Consider the following 19,627-nt stretch of genomic DNA (forward strand, 5'->3'; position numbering starts at 1 on the left):
AAACAAGGATGGTATACTTTAGACCTTTCAGAGGCAAGCCTATCCCATTTTGTCTATACCTTCCATCTACAAATGTGTTACAGAAGCCAAGGTCACTACACAACATGTAACATGATGACTAAAAGCACTGTGCACAGTGAAAGCTGGGTTCTCATGTGCATAAATGTATTTGTGACTGAGAGAGGAAATCGAAGTAAGAATTATCAGGAAGCACCATAGTAAGGATTACCCAGGAGCACTAAATAGAAATCATAAATTTCCCGAAGATAAAGCTGAGAGTGAGCAGCACCCTGGAACTCTCAAAGCCTTGAGGAGATCTAGGTCTAAAGGTAAACAGACGCTCTAAGATGGCATCTCCTAGCAGAGTATTCACTGCGTGAGAGAGAAGAATGGCCCTCATGAAGATCTGCAAGACCTGGCTTTCAAAGTCTATAAAGGATACAGCCCACCCTTCTGGGACCAGCAGTGGATTCTGCAAAAACTGAGACACAGAGGTGTCATCAAGTGTTGAAACCAAAGAATGATGCTAGGAAAACAAGTGTAACTGCTCTGAGGAAGGAGGAAGCAGGAAAAATAGTGACTCAGGAAAATACAAAGCTGCCAAGAGTTTCAGCCTAGCTGTGCCCACACCAAGTGATGACAGTGTGACATCTTTTTTTTTTTTTTTTCCTGAGTGATACTTCTTGAATGAGGGTGCTCAATCTGGGAACTTAATAAACCTTTAAGTTTATTGCCTCAATGTTTAAATGCCTCAACGGTGCTGTTCATATTAGCTATTCCTCCCCATGTTTTGCAAAAGGGGATCCACCAGAAGATTTCAAGCAGAAGTGTCATGAACAAATCTATGTATCAGGAAGGAAATGTTTTTGATAGCCAAGTGAAAAACAGCTTCCAAATATTACCACAAATCTGACAGTCTAAAGGCTACGCCATTCCTTGTCCAAAGCGCAATTCTTTCAGGACTGTTCCTCCCTCCTCACTTCTCCATCTGGCCCCCTAGCCCATAGATTCTCTCTAGTTTCTCCTACCTGTATCCTCTCTGGGGTCCAGCACAGGCCCTAGTCACTTCTATCTTAATTGATCTTCCACTGGGCTTCTCCAACCCCAGGGTCTCTTACCAAGCAGTTTCTACTTGGCCTTCATCAGAATCACAGAGGAATTTGGTAAAAACATGCCAGACCTACTTAATCTGAGTAATTTAAAAACTCCCTAGGCAATTCTGAGGCTCAGCCAGGTTTGCAAACTGTTTTTTTTTTTTTTTCAATCCTTGCTATAGATAAATGAAGGGGCTGCACTGCTGAGAACTTCTGAGAAATGCAGAATGTCAGGTTCCACCCCGACCTAGGAATCAGAATTTACATTTGAACAAGATCCCCAGGTGACTCTTAAGCTTGTTAAAAGTTGAAAAGCACTGCTACCAAGTGTTGCCAGATCATTCATTCCACAAATATTTACTGGATTTTCTCCACTGGGCTAGAGGTTAGGGAGGCTGAAAGGGTCAAGGGGCAAGGTCCCAGACTTTAAATTCAGAGAACCATCAATCAATCTCCTGCTTAAAAGCCATTATGGAGGCTCATGATTTCAAAGCCCAGACTTCTCCACCTGGCCTTCATGGCCTGCTGGGAACAGGTTTCTTCCTCATCACCAGCTTTATTGTCTCTCACTTATCACTGGAGCCAAGCTGGGCCACTTGCCACTTCTCAGGCTATGAAGTGCTTGCCTGCCTACACAGTTCTCACAGGGCAGGTCACACTCTACCTACCTCTGCCTGGAGAAATCCTTCGAGGTCCATGCACATGTCACACAACAGGACCATGCACGTGTCACCCCCTTCCTGAAATTATCCCAGGTTTTACGAAGTCAGATGAAAGATAAATTCCCACAATGCATTGCTCTTACCTCCTTCATAGTATTTATTTCATTCTATTTGTCAGGCACCTGTAGCACATAGCTGAACCAGTAAAGAGACCATGATGCTGTTTATCTCTGTAGTAGCAATACGCTAATAACTGGCACATCACTGAATCTCAAGTGATACTAACAATAATGTATTAAGTAAAAATTATGAATGAGTGTAGTAAAAGTTCACCAGTCCCCCTCATCTCCCACTTCAAAGTCATCTAAATATGAATTTAAGCAGATTACATACAGACTACCTAAGCCTCAAGTAAAAAAGAAATAACCTCTAAATCAAGTATTTTTTTCATGTAGTACAAATAACAATCAAAGACTGAACACGCAGAAGATGAACTTTGTGTACAGCCAACTGCCGTTGTTGGGCATTAAACTTCATAGAATGCAACATAAAATTTGGTAACATTGCAGATTTGTAGTATAATTGATTAAGGAACTGGGAGAAAGAGATATGAGACAGGAAGTGAACAAAAATATACAAAGGGAGACATATCTGTACTAAACATCCAGCTGCTCTAAAAGTAAAAATACTCTGGATTTGTTTTTAAGAGGACTAAATGCTGGCTAGAGTGCCTGTTTTGATCTTATGCACATTTTGGAAGCCCTAGTCTTTAAATATATAATCTTATTTTCATCTGAGGAACAACTGAAGGTCTGGAGTCAGGATGTCATGAAGGAGATGAACCCTCTTTCAAACAGAACCATCCCCGTCTTGCCGTATATTGGGACGCAGTGGCTTGAGGTTTGGAAAAGCATGTTGCATTTTTCTAATTACAGTACACAGTTGATTTCAGCTAAGGCGTTGCAGCTGGACGCACGCTCTGTGGAACACCGATCTGCTTGGGCAAAACGGACCGTAAGCTTCCCGACCACCATGGGCTATCTCTAGACTACGCCGCCGCTCCAACAGACTGAGCAGAGCTCTGACACACTACACACAACTGGGATGACCGGCCACCCTGCGCATCTCCAGGCCATCCCGGCACCTGTAGGGGTGCGGACACTCCGTAGACTCCGGACAGGACTGGGAGGAGACGCGAAGCAAATCCCCAGGAGTTATATTCTCCCAATCTGGCAAGAGAAGGGGAGGAGGGTCCGCGCCCTCGCGTCTGGGACACACTCGGGGATCTCGGTTCCTAAGGCAATTCCCCAGCGGGGGCTCCCAGTTCAGCCTGCGCAGTGGGCCCGGGGGGCGTGGGGAGAACCCACTGACCTGAGTGCGGGGCTCCTCTCCGGACAGCTCAGGTGTGCGGGCCTTTCACTTGTCCCCCCACCTCCGAACATGAGAGCCGAGAAACGAGCAGCAGGCTACTGACCCACCGACCAACTAACCGACCAACCAGCGGACCGACCGGCAGCGGCCGCGTCCGGAGCCCACGTGACGGGGGCGGGGACCCACGGGAGACTCGGGAGGCTCGTCCCGGAGCGCCAGCTCCCAGACCGCCCCACCTTCCCCCGGGACCGCCCCCACTGCCACGCCCCCTCCCTCTAGGCTCCGTGGCAGCCCGCAGGGACCCAACCGCCAAGAGTTCTAGTTCCTTAGCGACCTGACTCGCCAACCCCGCCCCTTCGGACCTGCTTAGCCCCCGCCGGTCCAGCCCCAGCCCCGCCCAGCCCCAGCTCCGGCACCGCCTCCTAAGCCGACTTTACCGTCCCCCTAAGCCCCGCCTCCCTCTGGCGGCCACGCCCCTCAGAGCCCCGCCCCTGCTCTTGTCACCTCCTTCTCCAGCACCCTTCCGGCCCGGGGTGACGCCTGGCGGTCCTCGGCTCCCCGTTCCCTAGGCTTCTCCGGCCCTTGAGCACCGTTCCTTGGCCATAGGGAATAAAAGCGAAAAGCAGAAAGGGAACTTGTGTCGAGAATTGCAAAAAGAGATGTCATAGAAAGAATGTTTTAGAGGCAGTCCCAGCGCAGCAACCGTTGGGTGTGCGGACTTCTGGGCCCAGGCGATCTAGTTCAAATTGAGGTTGGCCTGAAGGCAATCTCACTTCTTGTCTCTGAGCGCCCGCAGTTCGGAAGACTGAGACACCCTAGGATCTGGCCGCTCTCGAACCCCGCGACCTGGAGTGGAGGTCCCTCTAGCGGTCAGCGCCAATCAAAGGCGCCGGCACCCGCTCTTGTGAACAGCTGGGGAGGAGCAGTCCTGTCCCGCGCCCAGCATTTAGGCGGGGGTTCCACAGGCACAACAAAAGCTTTGCTGAGCATAGGAATGGACTGTAGGATCGGGGCAGGACTGGGCCTTTGGGAACCTAGTTCAAGGCCTTCCCCGGTGTAGGGCGTGAATCCCCTTTGGTGGTACTGCTATATTGTTGCCCTGTCTGGGCCCACAAAACTTGGTGGCTCAGTTCAGCGGATTAAAATCCCTGTGGGCCTCAGATGGCATCGACACCAAGGACTCTGGCATAGTCCCCAGTTCTGGCAGGAGTCACTACCTCCCTATCCTCAGTTTTTATCTACATTTCTACAGGCTGGATTGTTGATCAACTCCACAGGACACATCTTTTTTTATATTATCCTGATGGTCTGAAATTACTAGTGTGCCCAGAAGACTTGTACATGCGAACAAAACTTAAGCCACTCTGGCAAACATGAGACTCTAGTCACTGCAGGAACCTGGCCAGAGGCAGGCCAAGGGCAAAGTCAGCAGAGGAAGGCTGGGGCCCACAAGAGTTGTGTTACAACAGGACACTCTTCAGTTCTCTTTCACTTCCTTAAAATAGCAGCTCAGAGGCTTTTATAGAGGAGGCTGCCATGGTTCACACGAGTTCATGGGTGTTTCCAAATCCCACGTATTATTGCCCTAGTGGACGTGCAGTCCTCAGAAAATGCTAGTCTGTTCTTTAGAACTATACAATTACTTTTTAAAAATCATCTTTAAAAATGGTGTAAGTCACAGACATTGAAAATAAATTCTGGTTACCGAAAGGGAAAGGGGGGTGATGAATAAATTAGGAGTTTGGGATTAGCAGATACACATTAATATATATATATATATATATATATATATATATATGTAAAGGATTTACTGTATAGCACAGGGGACTATATTCAATATTTTGTAATAACCTATAATAAAACGAATGTGAAAAAGAATATACTGCATCACTTTGCTATACACCTGAAACTAATACAACATTGTTTATCAACTATACTTCAATTTTTTAAAACTGGTGTAAATCACTGACTTTCCAGCTTATTCACACTTTGGGACCATTTTAAGGGAGGGGACTTAAAAATTACAGCACTGTCTGGTCCCCCCTCCAGAGGCTCTGATTGAATGGTCTGGGGGTATAGCTGGGCATCAGAATATTTAAAAGCTCCTCAGGTGATTCTTAGGTGCAATGAAGTTTAAGAACCACTGGTCTAGATCTTAGGAGCTTCAATCCTCAGTAAAACCCAACAAGAGACCAGAACTGAAAAGTTCATCTGAAAGAAGCCCAAGAAGTGTCCACAGACCTACATGTTTACCCCTGGCTCCCAGGAAACAAAGTGCCCCGTTAACTGGGGCTTCCGAGAGAAAATGTCTTAACCTAAAAAGGTGATTCTAGCTGCAGACATTTAAGGCATGAGAGTGGGTTGTTAGTGGCAGGTGTGCCCTGCATAACTGTCAAAGCAAAGCATATCACGGATGAATGGTAGACAGCACATCACAGGCAGCCTCTCTGTGCCTCCAAAGGAACCGTGTATGCAGGATTTATGTGTAATCCCACTCTGATTAATTCCCCTGCTACCCTCATCTGTGAGGCACATTCCTTTTCCCTGTGAAATAGGTAATGTTATTTTACCCATGGGGCAGCAAATGGCCCCCACTCCATGGAGTGGGTAATATCACATTTATTTATTCATACCTGTCTCATTCCACAATGGATTTGAGCTCTCTGTATCACTCTGTTAGAACTGCGGGTAACTGTGCTATGTCCATGGGGTTAGCAATTCCATTCTGCCAAACAGCTACTCAGACGCTATGGGAAAGAAAAAGAAAAAAACCACCACCCCTCTCTTCACTGCCCATGGTCCCAGCCTGGGCTTGGCAGAGCTGGAAAACAGCTGCAAACACACACAGCAAACCCTCTCATGTGACCAACCTGGGAAGACAGGGCCCCAGCACATGACACAGACTGGCACCACAGCCTGCACGCGTGACCCGAACCAGCCGGAGTGAACAAATGCGTGGGAAAGAGCTGGAAGAGGCCTCTCCAGACAGGCCCAGGTGGTCTGTGTCCCCTGTGCCACGCGGCCCGCCTGCTGTGGCAGGGAGGCCCTTGCTTGCTCTCTGGTGTTCATCCAGATTCCAGAATACTTACTGAAGGCCTCAGTGGGTTGGGGATTGTTCACAGTAAATCCAGGCACAGGCAGCACTCCCTGAAACTTTTCTGCTGAGGCCGTATAGGCAAATAGAACCTGATGAGGTTTATTTGCTTAGTGTCACTTTTATTGTGTTTCAGGCAAGCAGCAGCAGGGGAAGGTAAGGCGAGATGAGTCTACAGGGGGGTCCTCACCCTTAGGCTGGTTTTCTGGAGGAAGTAGCTATTCAAAGGCCTATAGGAAGATCTTGTGCAGGCATGAAATAGGTAAAGGGGCAGGTCATTATTTTTAGGCTGAAACAATTAACAAATTGCTTAGAAAAGGTTGGGTGAACAAACATATTTGATGCTTCCTTGGACAATGACAAGATTATGGGCTGTGCGGTATTTTCTAGCTGTTTCCTTTTGTAGCTTTGGTACTTGGAATGGCTCACCGAAACCCTCTGTCTATAAAGGCTTGTCCCGTCTATCTCATAAGGGTGAGATGAGTTCTAACACAGGTGCAGGCACTTTATAACTGGAAAGTGGTATTCAAATGGTAATATGTTCACTTTCTTATTGCGACCGCCTTGCTTGGTGTAGGGACAGTACCAGGGGAAATCAAAATTAAACATCAACAAGAAATATTACTTTACACTATTGATACTATGTATAGAATAGATAACTAATGATAATATACTCTATAGCACAGGGAATTCTACTTAATGACTGTGGTGACCTGAACGGGAAGGAAGTCCAAGAGGGAGGAGACATGTGTGTATGCAGGGCTGATTCATTTTGCTGTACAGTAGAAACCAACACAACATTGAAAGCAACTATACTCCAATAAAAATTAATCCAAAAAAATAGGACTTTAGTTGGGCAGTGAATAATAGAAGAATATCAATAGGCAACTGTCAAAGAGGAAAGAGCTTGGGCAAAGGCCAGAGGGGAGAAAAGCCAGGAGTATGAGGGCGTGGCCTACATTTCTAATGGCTGAGAAGGTGAGGGTGGGGAGAGTTATTAAAGTACATGCTAAAATGCTTGACTAAAAAGAAAAGGTTGGAAGTAAGCTGGATCAGGATGTGTTGTTTTGTTTTCATTTTCATTCGTTTCTATGCATATTTTGATTTCTTTCTTTTTTTTGGGTGGGGGGGATCAGGATGTGGAAAGCCTTGAGCACCAGGGCATTGGGATGGGTAATGGAAGTTCCTGATAATTCTTGAATGACAGACTGTCATCTAAGCTCTTAGAAGATACTGAAGGCAGTACCATCTAGAAAAGGATGTGTGTGCATCCCCCACTTGCAGCCCCTCATCTCCCTGTGTGCCATTAGTGGGATGCTATTAATATATTAATACTATAGTATATTGCAGAGGGGCCCTGGCCCCCGATCCTGGAGCGCAGCATCCCTGGCCCACTGGAATGCATCACTGAAGAGGCTGCTTTCTCTTGGTCTGGAGTTTGTAAATGATCTGATTTCCATCATTCCAGGCATAGAGCTGCTTATCTCTGGGGTTGTAATGGATCATGGAGTGACTTCTCGGCCGCCTGGGAAAGAACAAGTTGGGCAGATTCTCTTCAATGATGGTGCCAAGAGGATCATAGACACAGGTGATGCGATGTGCGCCCTGGCCTCCAGAACTGTAGACCACGTAGAGGACCCCACACAAAAGGAATGAGGCTTCAGCATCCTGGCTTCTGCATGGAGTGTCCCATGAGTGTTCTACTCCCAGCGTGTCAGGCTCAATTTTCGTGAGAACCAAATGGCTGTGGATGCCTGGCCCTGAGTGGATGGCCCAGAGCCCGTGCTCATCCACAGCCAGGTCAATGTAAGTGGAAGGGGAGTGCTGGTAGGCCAGGGCTCTGCCTGCTCCTCCAAAGAGAAGCATCCGGTCTTCTACAATCCTCTTCTGCAGATTATATTTGATGATCTCATTGAGAGTCCCTTGGCTATGAAAAAACAGGAAACCTTTGTAGATCACTTGGCCTGTTCCCTGCCAGGAATGTGTTAGAATCAGCTTCCGGGGGGCTGGCTTGGTGCTATCTTCCATGAAGGCCCGTGTATTGGCAAATTCCCAGAGAGTGTTGTTTCTGGACCCAATGAAGACATAAACCTTTGGAGAGTCACTGACAGCATCTTTCATCCAAGAGCCATCTGTGTCCATCGTCTTCTTCACTATTTTCAGAGACTTTATGCCCATCAGCATATTGTCACAGCCTGGCCACAAAAGAGGAAAAGGAGAGGTTACTTTATTAACATATGAGATGTCTGCTTTTCTCATGGATAGCTTTTTTTTTTTTTCCTTCAGTGTCTAATGTTAAATTATCACACAGGGATCAGTCAATGATTGTAGGATTCAATGAATCAAAGACTTTAAAGAGTAACTGAGTCTGTGAAGGGAGTTGCTGTCCAGTTATAAGAGCATTCATTAATCAAGTTAATCAAATCAAGATATAAATAACTATTTGCTGTGTCCTAGGCCCTGTTCTGGAGAAGGAAATGGCAACCCACTCCAGTGTTCTTGCCTGGAGAATCCCACGGACAGAGGAGCCTGTTGGGCTGCTGTCTCTGGGGTCGCAAAGAGTCAGACACGACTGAAGTGACTTAGCAGCAGCAGCAGCAGGCCCTGTTCACTCTCCAGAGCACTTCAAGGTGACACACTGAGTATGGAACCACCTAACTCAATTGTGTTTGCCAAGATTTTACTAGGTTTCTGCTGTATACTTAGCTTACAGTACTGTCTTAGAACAGTATTAGGTACTAAGGATAACGATTATACTATCAACCCTACAACTTGAGAAGATGACCTTCTAGGAAGGATTCCAGTTATTAACCCTACTAGAATGCTGTTGTTATTGTTCAGTTGCTCAGTCGTGTCTGAATCTTTGAGACCCCCTGGACTGCAGTATGCCAGACTTCCCTGTCCTTCACTATCTCACTAAATTTGAGTTTGCTCAAATTCATGTCCATTGACTCATTACTCATGTACTCATGAATGTGTGCATGCCTTTAGTCAGCTGACTTTGGATACCAACAAAAAGCAAGATACTAAGCTAGGTGTTATGAGCTGGGGGTACAATGGGCTGGGGTACAATGATAAATTAGGCATGGTCCTTGCTTAATAGGTGCATGACTTTAGATATAAAGCTTAAAATGATTTTTTTTCAAAAAAGAGGATAGAGAAGAGACATGTCATTTGATACAGGGGAGAACCTGCCTTTGAGTTAGCCCTTGAAAGTCACCTTGAAGGACATTCTGAAAGGGGTTGGAGAAACTTTCCCAATAGTTAACAAAACTGCATTTGGGAAAGTCCTTCAAACTTAGTGAAGTAGTATAGAGTTTCATCCAGTATAATCTAAATCCTTTGTGTATAAAACTAGATGCATAAAACAAACTAGTTGAAATCTGCTCTGTGCCTGGAACCTTGAGGGTGGAGCTAAGGAATATGGATTTAATTCTCCAGGAAGGTAGGGAGCTATTGAAGCTTTTGAATAAGAATGAAACATGGCCAAGCTATTCTACAAGACTAATTAAGCTGGTAGTCACGTGTACAATAGATACATGAGAAAGAGACTAAAATCGGGGAAACCAAGCAGAAGGAATTTCTGTAATCCAAACAGGATGAAAGGGTCTAAACTAGGTGGAAGAAGATGAAGTAAAAAGAAGGGGCCTATATTTCTCTAGCTCCTCACTGCCACTCAGACTATTACTCTCTCAAAATTCCCTTCCTTCTTTGATCCTAGATCAATACAAAGATCTGCCTCTGCCCTTGAGAGCTGTGTGTTGGTGGAGAAAATCTCACATTGGTGCCTACTGGTATCATTACACTAAGGGGTCTTCAACGTCAACTGAGCCCTAAATACTATACTGCTCTCCATGCTCAGCCCATCTTCCACATGGCAGCTATCTTAAATCCCTTCCTTTGCCCCACAACTAACCCATCAATCCTTCATAATAACGCCTTTGCAAACATAAATACTATTAGACATGAACTTCCTCAACTTTCTGCTCCTCACTTACAGACTTTTTCTTCAACTCCTAACCTTGCTACCCTCCCACAAATCTTAGAAGCGGCCACGTCATTCCTCCTGTGAAGACTAATTCGTTCACCTACACTCCTGTCTCATCCTTTCCTGCCTTCTAGATTTCCTCCATGAATGATTCCCCTTTCTATCTCGGATTTCTCCTTCACGACTAGTTCTTTAGCTTGTAAATATCAATTCTCTCACAATTAGACAACTTTTTCAACTTACTTCACTCTACCATTTTATAGAACTAGAGTCTCCTATAGTTTGTACTCTCTGCACCCATTTCTTCACCTCCCATTATTTCACTTCACCATAACTTCACAAAAATGACCCTTTATAACATGACCAGGGACTTCCTAACTGAAAACTTAAACCTTTTATGTCTGTATCTTAGCTGACCTTTCTATAGAATGGCAATATTGATTAGTTCCTCCTTCTTGAAGATTTTTTTCTCCCTCGATCTTTAAAAAATATATATATATATATATTTACTTATTTCTATTGTATTTTTTGGCTGTGCTGGATCTTTGTTGCTGTGTGGGCTTTTCTCTAGAGGCAGCAAGTCGAGGCTACTCTCAAGCTGCAGTGCATGAGCTCTAAGGCACACGGGCTTCAGCAGTTGGCGGCACATTAGCTCAGCAGTTGTGGCTCCTGGGCTCTAGAGCACAGGCTCAGTAACTGTGGTAAACAAGCCTAGCTGCTTCCTGGCATGTGGGATCTTCCTGGATCAGGGATCGAACCCCTGTTTCCTGCATAGCAGGCAGATTTTTTTTACCACTGAATCACCAGAGAAGCCCTCCCTTGATCTCTGTGTCACCACAGAGACAAATGTCTGTGTTCATCAGGTGCCATTTCATTTTCCTCTTCTCCAGTCACACGTTCGCAGCCTCCTTTGTACACAAGCTGCACCCATTGATCTATGTCCTGTCCAATGGGATGTGGACAGAAGTGGTGTAAGCTTTCCTTTCCACCTGGCCCTTACACATGCTATCTTCAAGAAGACCTCAGGGTCTTGGAATTCTCATGGTGAACAAGTTAGAGAGAGATATGGGTCAAGATTAGGTAAATGCCAACTCGTCATTTTAGGAAAAGTGGGTCATCCGCTCCAGTCATGAGCTTGTTGCTGGGATGGCCCTGTTCAGACAGTCTGTTGTGAGGTGAGCAGTATCACAGAGGCAGGGTGTGGTGGCCTGACTAGAAGCATGAGAAATCCTGTACGTCTCCCTCAAATCGGGCCGAGGTCTGTATCACAGGTAGGAGAGGAAAGTCTTAAGAAAAGCACAGGAAGTCTCTGGGTCTCCCTCACTGACTGCTATAGGGTGAGGTGGTGGAGTGACAGTCGAATGTATAACAGCCTCTTGAGGAGAACTGAACATCCCAAGGGCCTCGGCAAATCCTTCCAAAAGCTTCAATATAAGAAACTGGATGTGCCAATGGGTTGTCATTTTGTTCTTAATAAATACCTAGGTTCTCCAGGCCAACTGGAGGCCAAATGGAGTCAGAGGAAAAGAAATATGGTGAAAGGAGAGAGAGTGGACACAAGGAGGAAAGATGTATGGCCAGAGAAGTACCAGAGGTGGAGGTGAGTAAGCATTTAGCAAACTGCATGTACTACCAGTTATTTGGGAACCAGTCATGAATGAAAAAAAAAAAAAAAAAATCCAGAAAGATGGGAAGACAAAGAAAAGCAAAGGTGTTCTACAATCAAGAGAAGAAAGAGTTTCAGGGAGAAGTAGCAATCAAGTAATCAATGTTTACTGAGAAGTTGATTAGGATGAAGATGGAGAATTGACTCAGATTTTGCAACATGGAGGTTGTTGGTGACTTTGAAAAAAGCTGATCCAGTGGAGCAGGCTGGGGAATTTAGACCTGTGGAGACCTGGAGCTGATCTGAGTAGCTTAGGGCATAATTGGAGGTGAGGAACCCCACCACAGTTCTTTCATCAGTTCATCACCCACAATGACCGTACCTTTTCTTTTTTCCTCAAGCCTCCATCATAGCCTCCTCACTCTCCTAGGAAGATCTCACCTCTGATTTCACTAAGAAAACAGGCACAATCAGAGAACAATATCATCTCTAGCGTGGATTACTGCAATAGTCTACCTGGGGCCACACTTCCATCCTTGGCCTCAGAGGCCATTCCCCACAGCTGCCAAAGTTATCTTTGAAAAATATAAGTCAGATCATGTCCCCTGTCTGCTTAAAACTCACCAGTGACTTCCCATCTGACTCAGAGTAAAGCTCAGGTCTACCTTCCAGGCCATCCGGGGCTGTCTGTCTGCCCACTGCCTCTCTGCCTTGTTTTCTGCAAGCTCCCTTACTTTGAGCATTTTGTTCAGCTACACTGGCCTCCCTGCTGTGCCCCAGACTGTGCCAAGCATACTCCTGCCTCAGGAAATTGGCACATTTTGTTCCCTCTGATTGGAACCCTCTTCCTGAAGATAACTACATGCCTTCCTCCCTCGCTCCGCTTAGGTCCGCTCACAAATGTTCCCTCATCATTAAGGTCTCCTCTGATCACCCTATTAAAAATAGCAGCCCCCTTTTCCAGCTCTGCATAACCCCCTTATCCTAGCTCATTGTTTTCCATAGGGCTTGTGATCTTCTATCTGATGTATTATAAATTCATCTGTTAACATATTTATTGTTCAGCTCCCCTCAATAGAGTATAAACTCCATGAGGACATGAGCATTGTCTTATGTTTCATTCACTGCTGTGTATCTTGCCCCTGGGATAGCAACTGGCACATAGGAAGTCAGTGTTTGCTCAGTGAATGAGTCTTCCAACTAACCAATCTATTAATCAATTGCACATGAACCCATGTTATTTGCCTTTCCTCCTGCTCTCTTTACTTTTGCAATGAATCTTGTTCCTTTCACCAACTCAAGGACTTAGCACCTGAAATTACCTCCCACTCTGTAAATAACCAGGCTATAAGATCATCCTAGAAGCTTTCTAGTGTGACCCCATTTCTCTGCTCCACTTTATAATAAAACTCCTTAAAAGAGGAGGTTCCTTACCTCCAATTATGCCCTAAGCTACGCAGATCAGCTCCAGGTCTCCAGAGGTCTAAATTCCCCTGCCTATTCCACTGGATCAGCTTTTCTCAAGGCACCAACAACCTCCATGTTGCAAAATCTAAGGGTCAATTCTCAGTCTTCATCCTAATCAAGTTCTCAGTAAACTTTGATTACTTGATTGCTACTTCTCCCTGAAACTCTTTCTTCTCTTGATTGTAGAACACCTCTGCTTTTCTTTGTCCTCCCATCTTTCTGGATTTTTTTTCTCTTGTCATTCAGGACTGGTCCCTTATCATCATCCACCTTTAAGTGTTTTGTCCTCAGACCTTTTCTCTATTTACGATAACTTTCCAAGTAACTTCATTTTTTCCCATGGCTCTGAATAGCATTGTAAATTCTGAATAATGAATAAATCAAAATTTCTATCTGGAATGACATCTTATCTGGATGTCAATTTAGCCCCAAACTTTTTCATCCAACTACCTTTTCCATGTTCCTACTTGGCTACCTTCAAACTTCCTCTGTACAAATCATAACTCTTGCTTTTATTCCCCAAACTCTCTTCCTCTCCCCATTTTAAGCAAAAATCATCAATCAAATTACCTGTCCAGAAGTCATCTTTAATTCCTTTCTTTCCATCTTTCCACACTGGCAAGTGCTGGTAGTAAACCTATCTTTAAATTATGATGTTATACTTAAATTAAAATGCTCAATATATTTCTATATCCTCCTCTTTCCACCCCCTCCTTTCCCCTTGCACTCTGTGAATCCTCACCTTTTGCCTGGACCACTACCACTAATTTGTCTCTCTGAGTTTACTTTTGCTTATCTACAGAATGTTCTCCACAAAGCAGTAGGAGTGATCTGTATAAAAACATGAAAGTTTACTTTTGCTTATCTACAGAATGTTCTCCACAAAGCAGTAGGAGTTATCTGTATAAAAACATGAATTACGTGACTGACTTTCTAAAAGCTTTTCCCTACCATTCTTGGAATAAAATCCTAACTTGGCCTAAAACATCTATCTGATTTGGCTTATGGCAACCCACTCCAGTACTCTTGCCTGGAAAATCCCATGGACTGAGGATCCTGGTAGGCTACAGTCCATGGGATTGCAAAGCGTCAGACGCAACTGAGCGACTTCACTGTCGCTGGGACTTGATCCTCTACTCCCTCCCTACTCTCCCACCTTGCCTCACTGTGTGGAGATTACATTGGCTTTCCGGCTATTCTGGGAGCTGTCCAGTTTGTTTCTGCCTCAGGGCTCTTGCACTTGAAATTCTTTCTGCTGAGAGTGTTCTTTACTTTGATCTTCCACAGTCTGCTCCTACTCATCCTTCAAATCTCAGTTTCAATTTCATCTCCTTAAGAGGCTTCCTGTGACTACTGTATCTAAATTTAAAATGATCTACTGTAGCATCTCTCTTATTTCCTTGAGACCATTTATTGAGTTTTATAATTATGTTATCTGTTTTATTTACTAGTGCACTGTCCTTCTCCTCCACCAGACTATAAGATCCACAAAAGCAAGGCCTTTGTGTTCATGTTTACTATTGTACTCTACTGCCTGAGAGCTCTGTGGGTTCAATAAACATCTATTGAATTAGTAAGGAAGGTAGGTTCATTCAAGCAGATGTTTTTCTAGGGTTTAAATAGTGCTGCACACCCAGAGTTCTGACTGCAGATCTGACTTAAGTAATAATAATTTGTAAAGCACTTTAGGGTTTTTATAATATTTTAAAATGCACTATTTTATTTAAAAATGTGGCACAATATTGTCACCAAGGCAGCATATGGCAGGGGTGTGGTTGGGGAGAGCCAAGTCCTAGAGAGTCAGTCCTTCCAACAGTCATGCCATCCATGGCTGCTCCCAGAGGACTTGCATGGCTCACACCATGGCCAGGATCAAACTTTGGGGAAAGCTATTGAAGCTGAATAGAACCCTTTGGAGCTCCTGGGCTCAAAAGACTTTCTGTGTCCCCTGTTTCTAGGGAATAGACTCCAGCCTCCATGACCTTCCCTGAGTTCCAAAGGGCAGATTCGAACAGTTGCTAACAAGGGAAAAGGAAGGCAAGTCAAGAAACAATAGTGCAGCCTTGGGGCAGGGTCTTGGTTTACTTCAAGAGATACCTATAATAGTATCTTTGAGCTCTTCTGCAGAACTAAAATCCCCAACAAATGGAAGATGCTCAGTTCAGTTCAGTCGCTCAGTCATGTCTCTTTGCAACCCCATGGACTGCAGCACACCAGGCCTCCCTGTCCATCACTAACTCCCAGAGTTTACTCAAACTCACGTCCATTGAGTCAGTGATGCCATCCAACCATCTTGTCCTCTGTCGTCCCCTTCTCCTCCCGCCTTCAATCTTTCCCAGCATCAGAGTCTTTTCAAATAAGTCAGCTCTTTGCATCAGGTGGCCAAAGTATTGAAGTTTCAGCTTCAACATTAGTCCTTCCAATGAACATTCAGGACTGATTTCCTTTAGGATGGACTGGTTGGATCTCCTTGCAGTCCAAGGGACTCTCAAGAGTCTTCTCCAACACCACAGTTCAAACGCATCAATTCTTGAGTGCTCAGCTTTCTTTATAGTCCAACTCTCACATTCATACATGACTACTGGAAAAATCATAGCTTTGACTAGACAGACCTTTGTTGTCAAAGTAATGTCTCTGCTTTTTAGCATGCTGTCAAAGTTGGTCAGGTTGGAAGATGTTAGCATTCTTCATTCAAGAGAAGGTCACAGTTTGATAACCTTGAGAAGCTCATCAAGAGACCACCTGAGCCTGTATTAAAGGAGGGCAGGCCCTGCACACACCTTGATCCTTATCAGCTACTGCCCTAGAATCGCCAAATCCTCCCAGGTTAGGACTACAGTTTTTCAGGGCAACAGTCAATTGTGTCCCTTTTGCCTGGCAAACCAATAAAGCTATTCTTTTCTACTTCACCCAAAACTCTGTCTCTGAGATTCAATTCTACGCTGGTGCACAGAGGTTGACTTTTGAGCATCATTATGAAAGTCTCTCAGCCAGCAGTTTCCACCATGTCCCACTACTGACCTGCTTTACCAGATGAAGGGATTGTTTTCCTATGGCCTCTGGGTCAACTGTTGACTTCCCTGGTGGCTGAGACAGTAAAGCGTCTGCCTACAATGTGGGAGACCCAGGTTCAATCCCTGGGTCAGGAAGATCTCCTGGATGAAGGAAATGGCAACCCACTCCAGTATTCTTGCCTGGAAAATCCCATGGATGGAGGAGCCTGGTAGGTTACAGTCCATGGGGTCAGAAAGAGTCGGACATGACTGAGCGACTTCACTTTCTTTCTTTCTTTCTTTCTTTCTGGGTCAGCTTCATCCTGGTTGGCCTGGGTTATAGAGACCAAATCCCTAGGAAAGGTAGAGAAGCCTGGGACAGCTGGGAACCTTAGAATAAGTTTCAAATATCTCAACATGGCACTCAAGGTCCTTTGTCTGCCCTGCAGGAGCAGCTAACAGAAGGATCACCCTCCATGCTGAACTTTGAGGGCTATGAGCTGTGGTGTGGAAGAGAGAGGGGTGGGCTGCCCTGTTTACCAGGACCTATCTCTGCCAGGGCTCAGTATGCCTTTTCTCAGTTTCACCAGCTGAATCTGTCTTATGTGAATGCTCTCCTCTTCCCACAAGCTCTGTGATGACAGATGATGAACAAACAAGGATTTAGGACTATACGTGGTCATCCCTTTAATGGGAAAGAGGTGGTCCCATGGGCCATGAGAGAAGCTCAGAAGCTGTTCCCTATTGAGGAACAAGTCCAAAAGCTTGCAAAATTAAACACCTACAAATACATGTAATATGCTTGGTACTGTGATTAGGTACTTCTTTGCTTATCTAGATCTTATAGTTCATCTAAGTGGTAGATATTTTAATCTCTATTTTCCAAGTAAAAAGAAACAAAGGTTTGGATAAGTAACCTGATAGATCACCCAATTAAGGGAACCTCTGAGCTCAATCTGAGCTGGAAGGCAGGGCTAGCCAGGACACCCCCAGTCAGCTCAAGAGACATGGTAGATAGGCATGTGCACATGGAGGGAAGGGGTGGAGAATGGGTGAGCCTGGGTATGCCTAGAGAAGGAGAGATGAGGGCAATGGACTCCCTGGGGTGTATTAGCAGGGTGATAAGATATCTGCCCTGACTAGGGAGCTCCCAGCCTACCCATTCCTCTTGGAGGAAAGTCAGCAGACTTGCAGTCAGCTATGAGGGACTATGGCTAAGAACAAGGCACAATCCATGTCTCATCAGTGATAAAATATTCATTTAAAATACAGCAGAAATGGGACTTTCCTGGTGGTCCACTGGTTAAGCTCCACACTCTCGATGTAGGGGGCCAGGGTTCGATCCCTGATCAGGGAACTAGATCCCACATGCCATAGCTAAAACTCCGTGCCACAGCTAAGACCTGGCACAGCCAAATAAATAAATATTTTTTTAAAATGATAAAATACAGCAGTAATTAATACAAACATTCTTCTTCCTTCTTCTACTCCTCTTTTCTAATATAGAATCCTTGAAGAAATTGCAAAACAAGAGAGTGCTAGGTGGTTTTAATCATGGAAACAGTTCTGGGGAAGAAAGCACAGAATTTTCCCCTGTGTGCTCCCTTCAGCTTTCTCCTGTCCCTTGTAGCTGGAATCTGGGACTGGGAGTCAGAGACCTCAGTGGTCTAAACTCTATTTGGTTCTCTATGTGACTCCCTAAAAGTCCCTTGATCAATCAAGCCTTAGCTTTCCCACCTGTAAAATGAGAAGTTTAGCCTCAATGTTGTACAGTTTATTCAGGTGAATATTCTATAATTTTTTCATAAATTCCTCTTCTTTTGGAATTTGGGGAGAATATACGTCTAATGTTTGAGTAACAGGGAAAGTTAAAACTCCCTGCTGTGCCTCTCTTAGAAGAGATAATTAGCGGGAGTAAAAGGTTGAGGAAAGATCTGAAATAAATTGAAAACCTTTGAGTCCAGCCAAGATGCAAATTATTTAACAGAGATACTGACATTTTGCAAACCAGAGAATGAAAATCTGTGGTTTACCCCTCAGGCAGAATTGTAGATAAGCAATTAGGATAGAATTTGGCCCAAGGCCTCAGAGTGAATTCATTTATAAATATCACTTATTTGAATATTCTTAATATTTTTCCCCTTATTTAATAGTAATACTCTCCAGACTTGGTGAGACTTTTCCCTCTGTAAGGGAGTGACTCAATCAGTTATATTTTAAAAACGATTATGTAGGACTTTCTGGTGGTCCAGTCGCTAAGACTTGGTCCTCCTAATGCAGGGGCCTGGGGTTTGATCCCTGGTCAGGGAACTAGATCCCACATGCTACAACTAAAGATCCCACATGCTGCAGCAAAGACCTGGCACAGCCAAAGAAATATTTAAAAATAAAAAATAAAAACTGTGCTGGTTATTAGTAGAGAATTAACTGGGGGTACAGGTGGAGGAGAAGGCAATGGCAATTCACTCCAGTACTCTTGCCTGGAAAATCCCATGGATGGAGGAGCCTGGTAGGCTGTAGTCCATGGGGTCGCAAAGAGTCGGACACGACTGAGCAACTTCACTTTCACTTTTCACTTTCATGCTCTGGAGAAGGAAATGGCAACCCACTCCAGTGTTCTTGCCTGGAGAATCCCAGGGACGGGGGAGCCTGGTGGGCTGCCGTCTATGGGGTCGCACAGAGTCAGACACGACTGAAGTGACTTAGCAGCAGCAGAGCTGGAGGAGAGGGGATACAGGGAGACAGGTGGAGAGTCTGTAAGCATAATTCAGATGAGAAAGATCTAAATAGTGATGGGAGGGAAAAAATGGGCACAGATTCAAGAAACAGAAAAAGAGAGGTCAGGTAACTGATTAGGTTGTGGGAACTGAGTGATAAGCCAGACTCAAGGTTGTGAGACAGAAGGGAAGGGGACAGAGCACAACATTTAAAAGAATGACATTGAGGATATGACAAAAACTGATTAAAAATGACCAGGCCCAAGATGGCATAAGATTTGACTTCCACTAGGCCTTGACCCTCATTATACACTCATTGTAATACATCAGCAAGTTAAACGGCACACCCACCAGTGCCATGACAATGCTGAGATCAACCATGAAAGATAACATTTTGACTTCTTGGGTCTTCCCTGGTGGTCCAGTGGTTAAGAATTTGCCTGCTAATGCAGGTGGCAAGGGTTCGGTCCCTAGTCTAGAAAGATCCTACATACTGCAGAGCCTGCTCTTTAAAGCCCAGGAATCACAACTACTGAGCCCATGTGCTACAACTACTGAAGCTCATGTGCTTAGAGCCTGAGGTTTGCAACAAGAGAAGCCACTGCAATGAGAAACCCGTGCACCACAATAAAGCG

General features: G+C 44.9%; 2 protein-coding genes across 11 annotated transcripts in view; both read right to left on the bottom strand.

Moving 5' to 3' along the window:
* Positions 1 to 3,481, bottom strand: part of PPFIBP2 (PPFIA binding protein 2) — a 166,207-nt gene extending 162,726 nt beyond the window's left edge. For 4 of the 10 annotated variants that reach the window (XR_006272024.1, XM_043481821.1, XM_043481824.1 and 1 more), the window contains exon 1: positions 3,128 to 3,481. The gene's annotated coding sequence lies outside the window, so the exon portion shown is untranslated. The remainder of the gene's footprint in view (positions 1 to 3,127) is intronic. The other 6 variants (XM_043481828.1, XM_043481825.1, XM_043481823.1 and 3 more) reach the window with 3 other exon arrangements.
* Positions 3,482 to 6,322: 2,841 nt separating this feature from the next.
* Positions 6,323 to 19,627, bottom strand: part of OLFML1 (olfactomedin like 1) — a 30,589-nt gene continuing 17,284 nt past the window's right edge. The window contains exon 3 of the mRNA XM_043481837.1: positions 6,323 to 8,416. Within this exon, the coding sequence (XP_043337772.1) occupies positions 7,626 to 8,416 (791 nt within the window). The 3' untranslated portion in view covers positions 6,323 to 7,625. The remainder of the gene's footprint in view (positions 8,417 to 19,627) is intronic.

This window comes from Cervus canadensis, chromosome 11, assembly GCF_019320065.1.
Source record: "Cervus canadensis isolate Bull #8, Minnesota chromosome 11, ASM1932006v1, whole genome shotgun sequence".
Taxonomy (NCBI): Eukaryota; Metazoa; Chordata; class Mammalia; order Artiodactyla; family Cervidae; genus Cervus; species Cervus canadensis.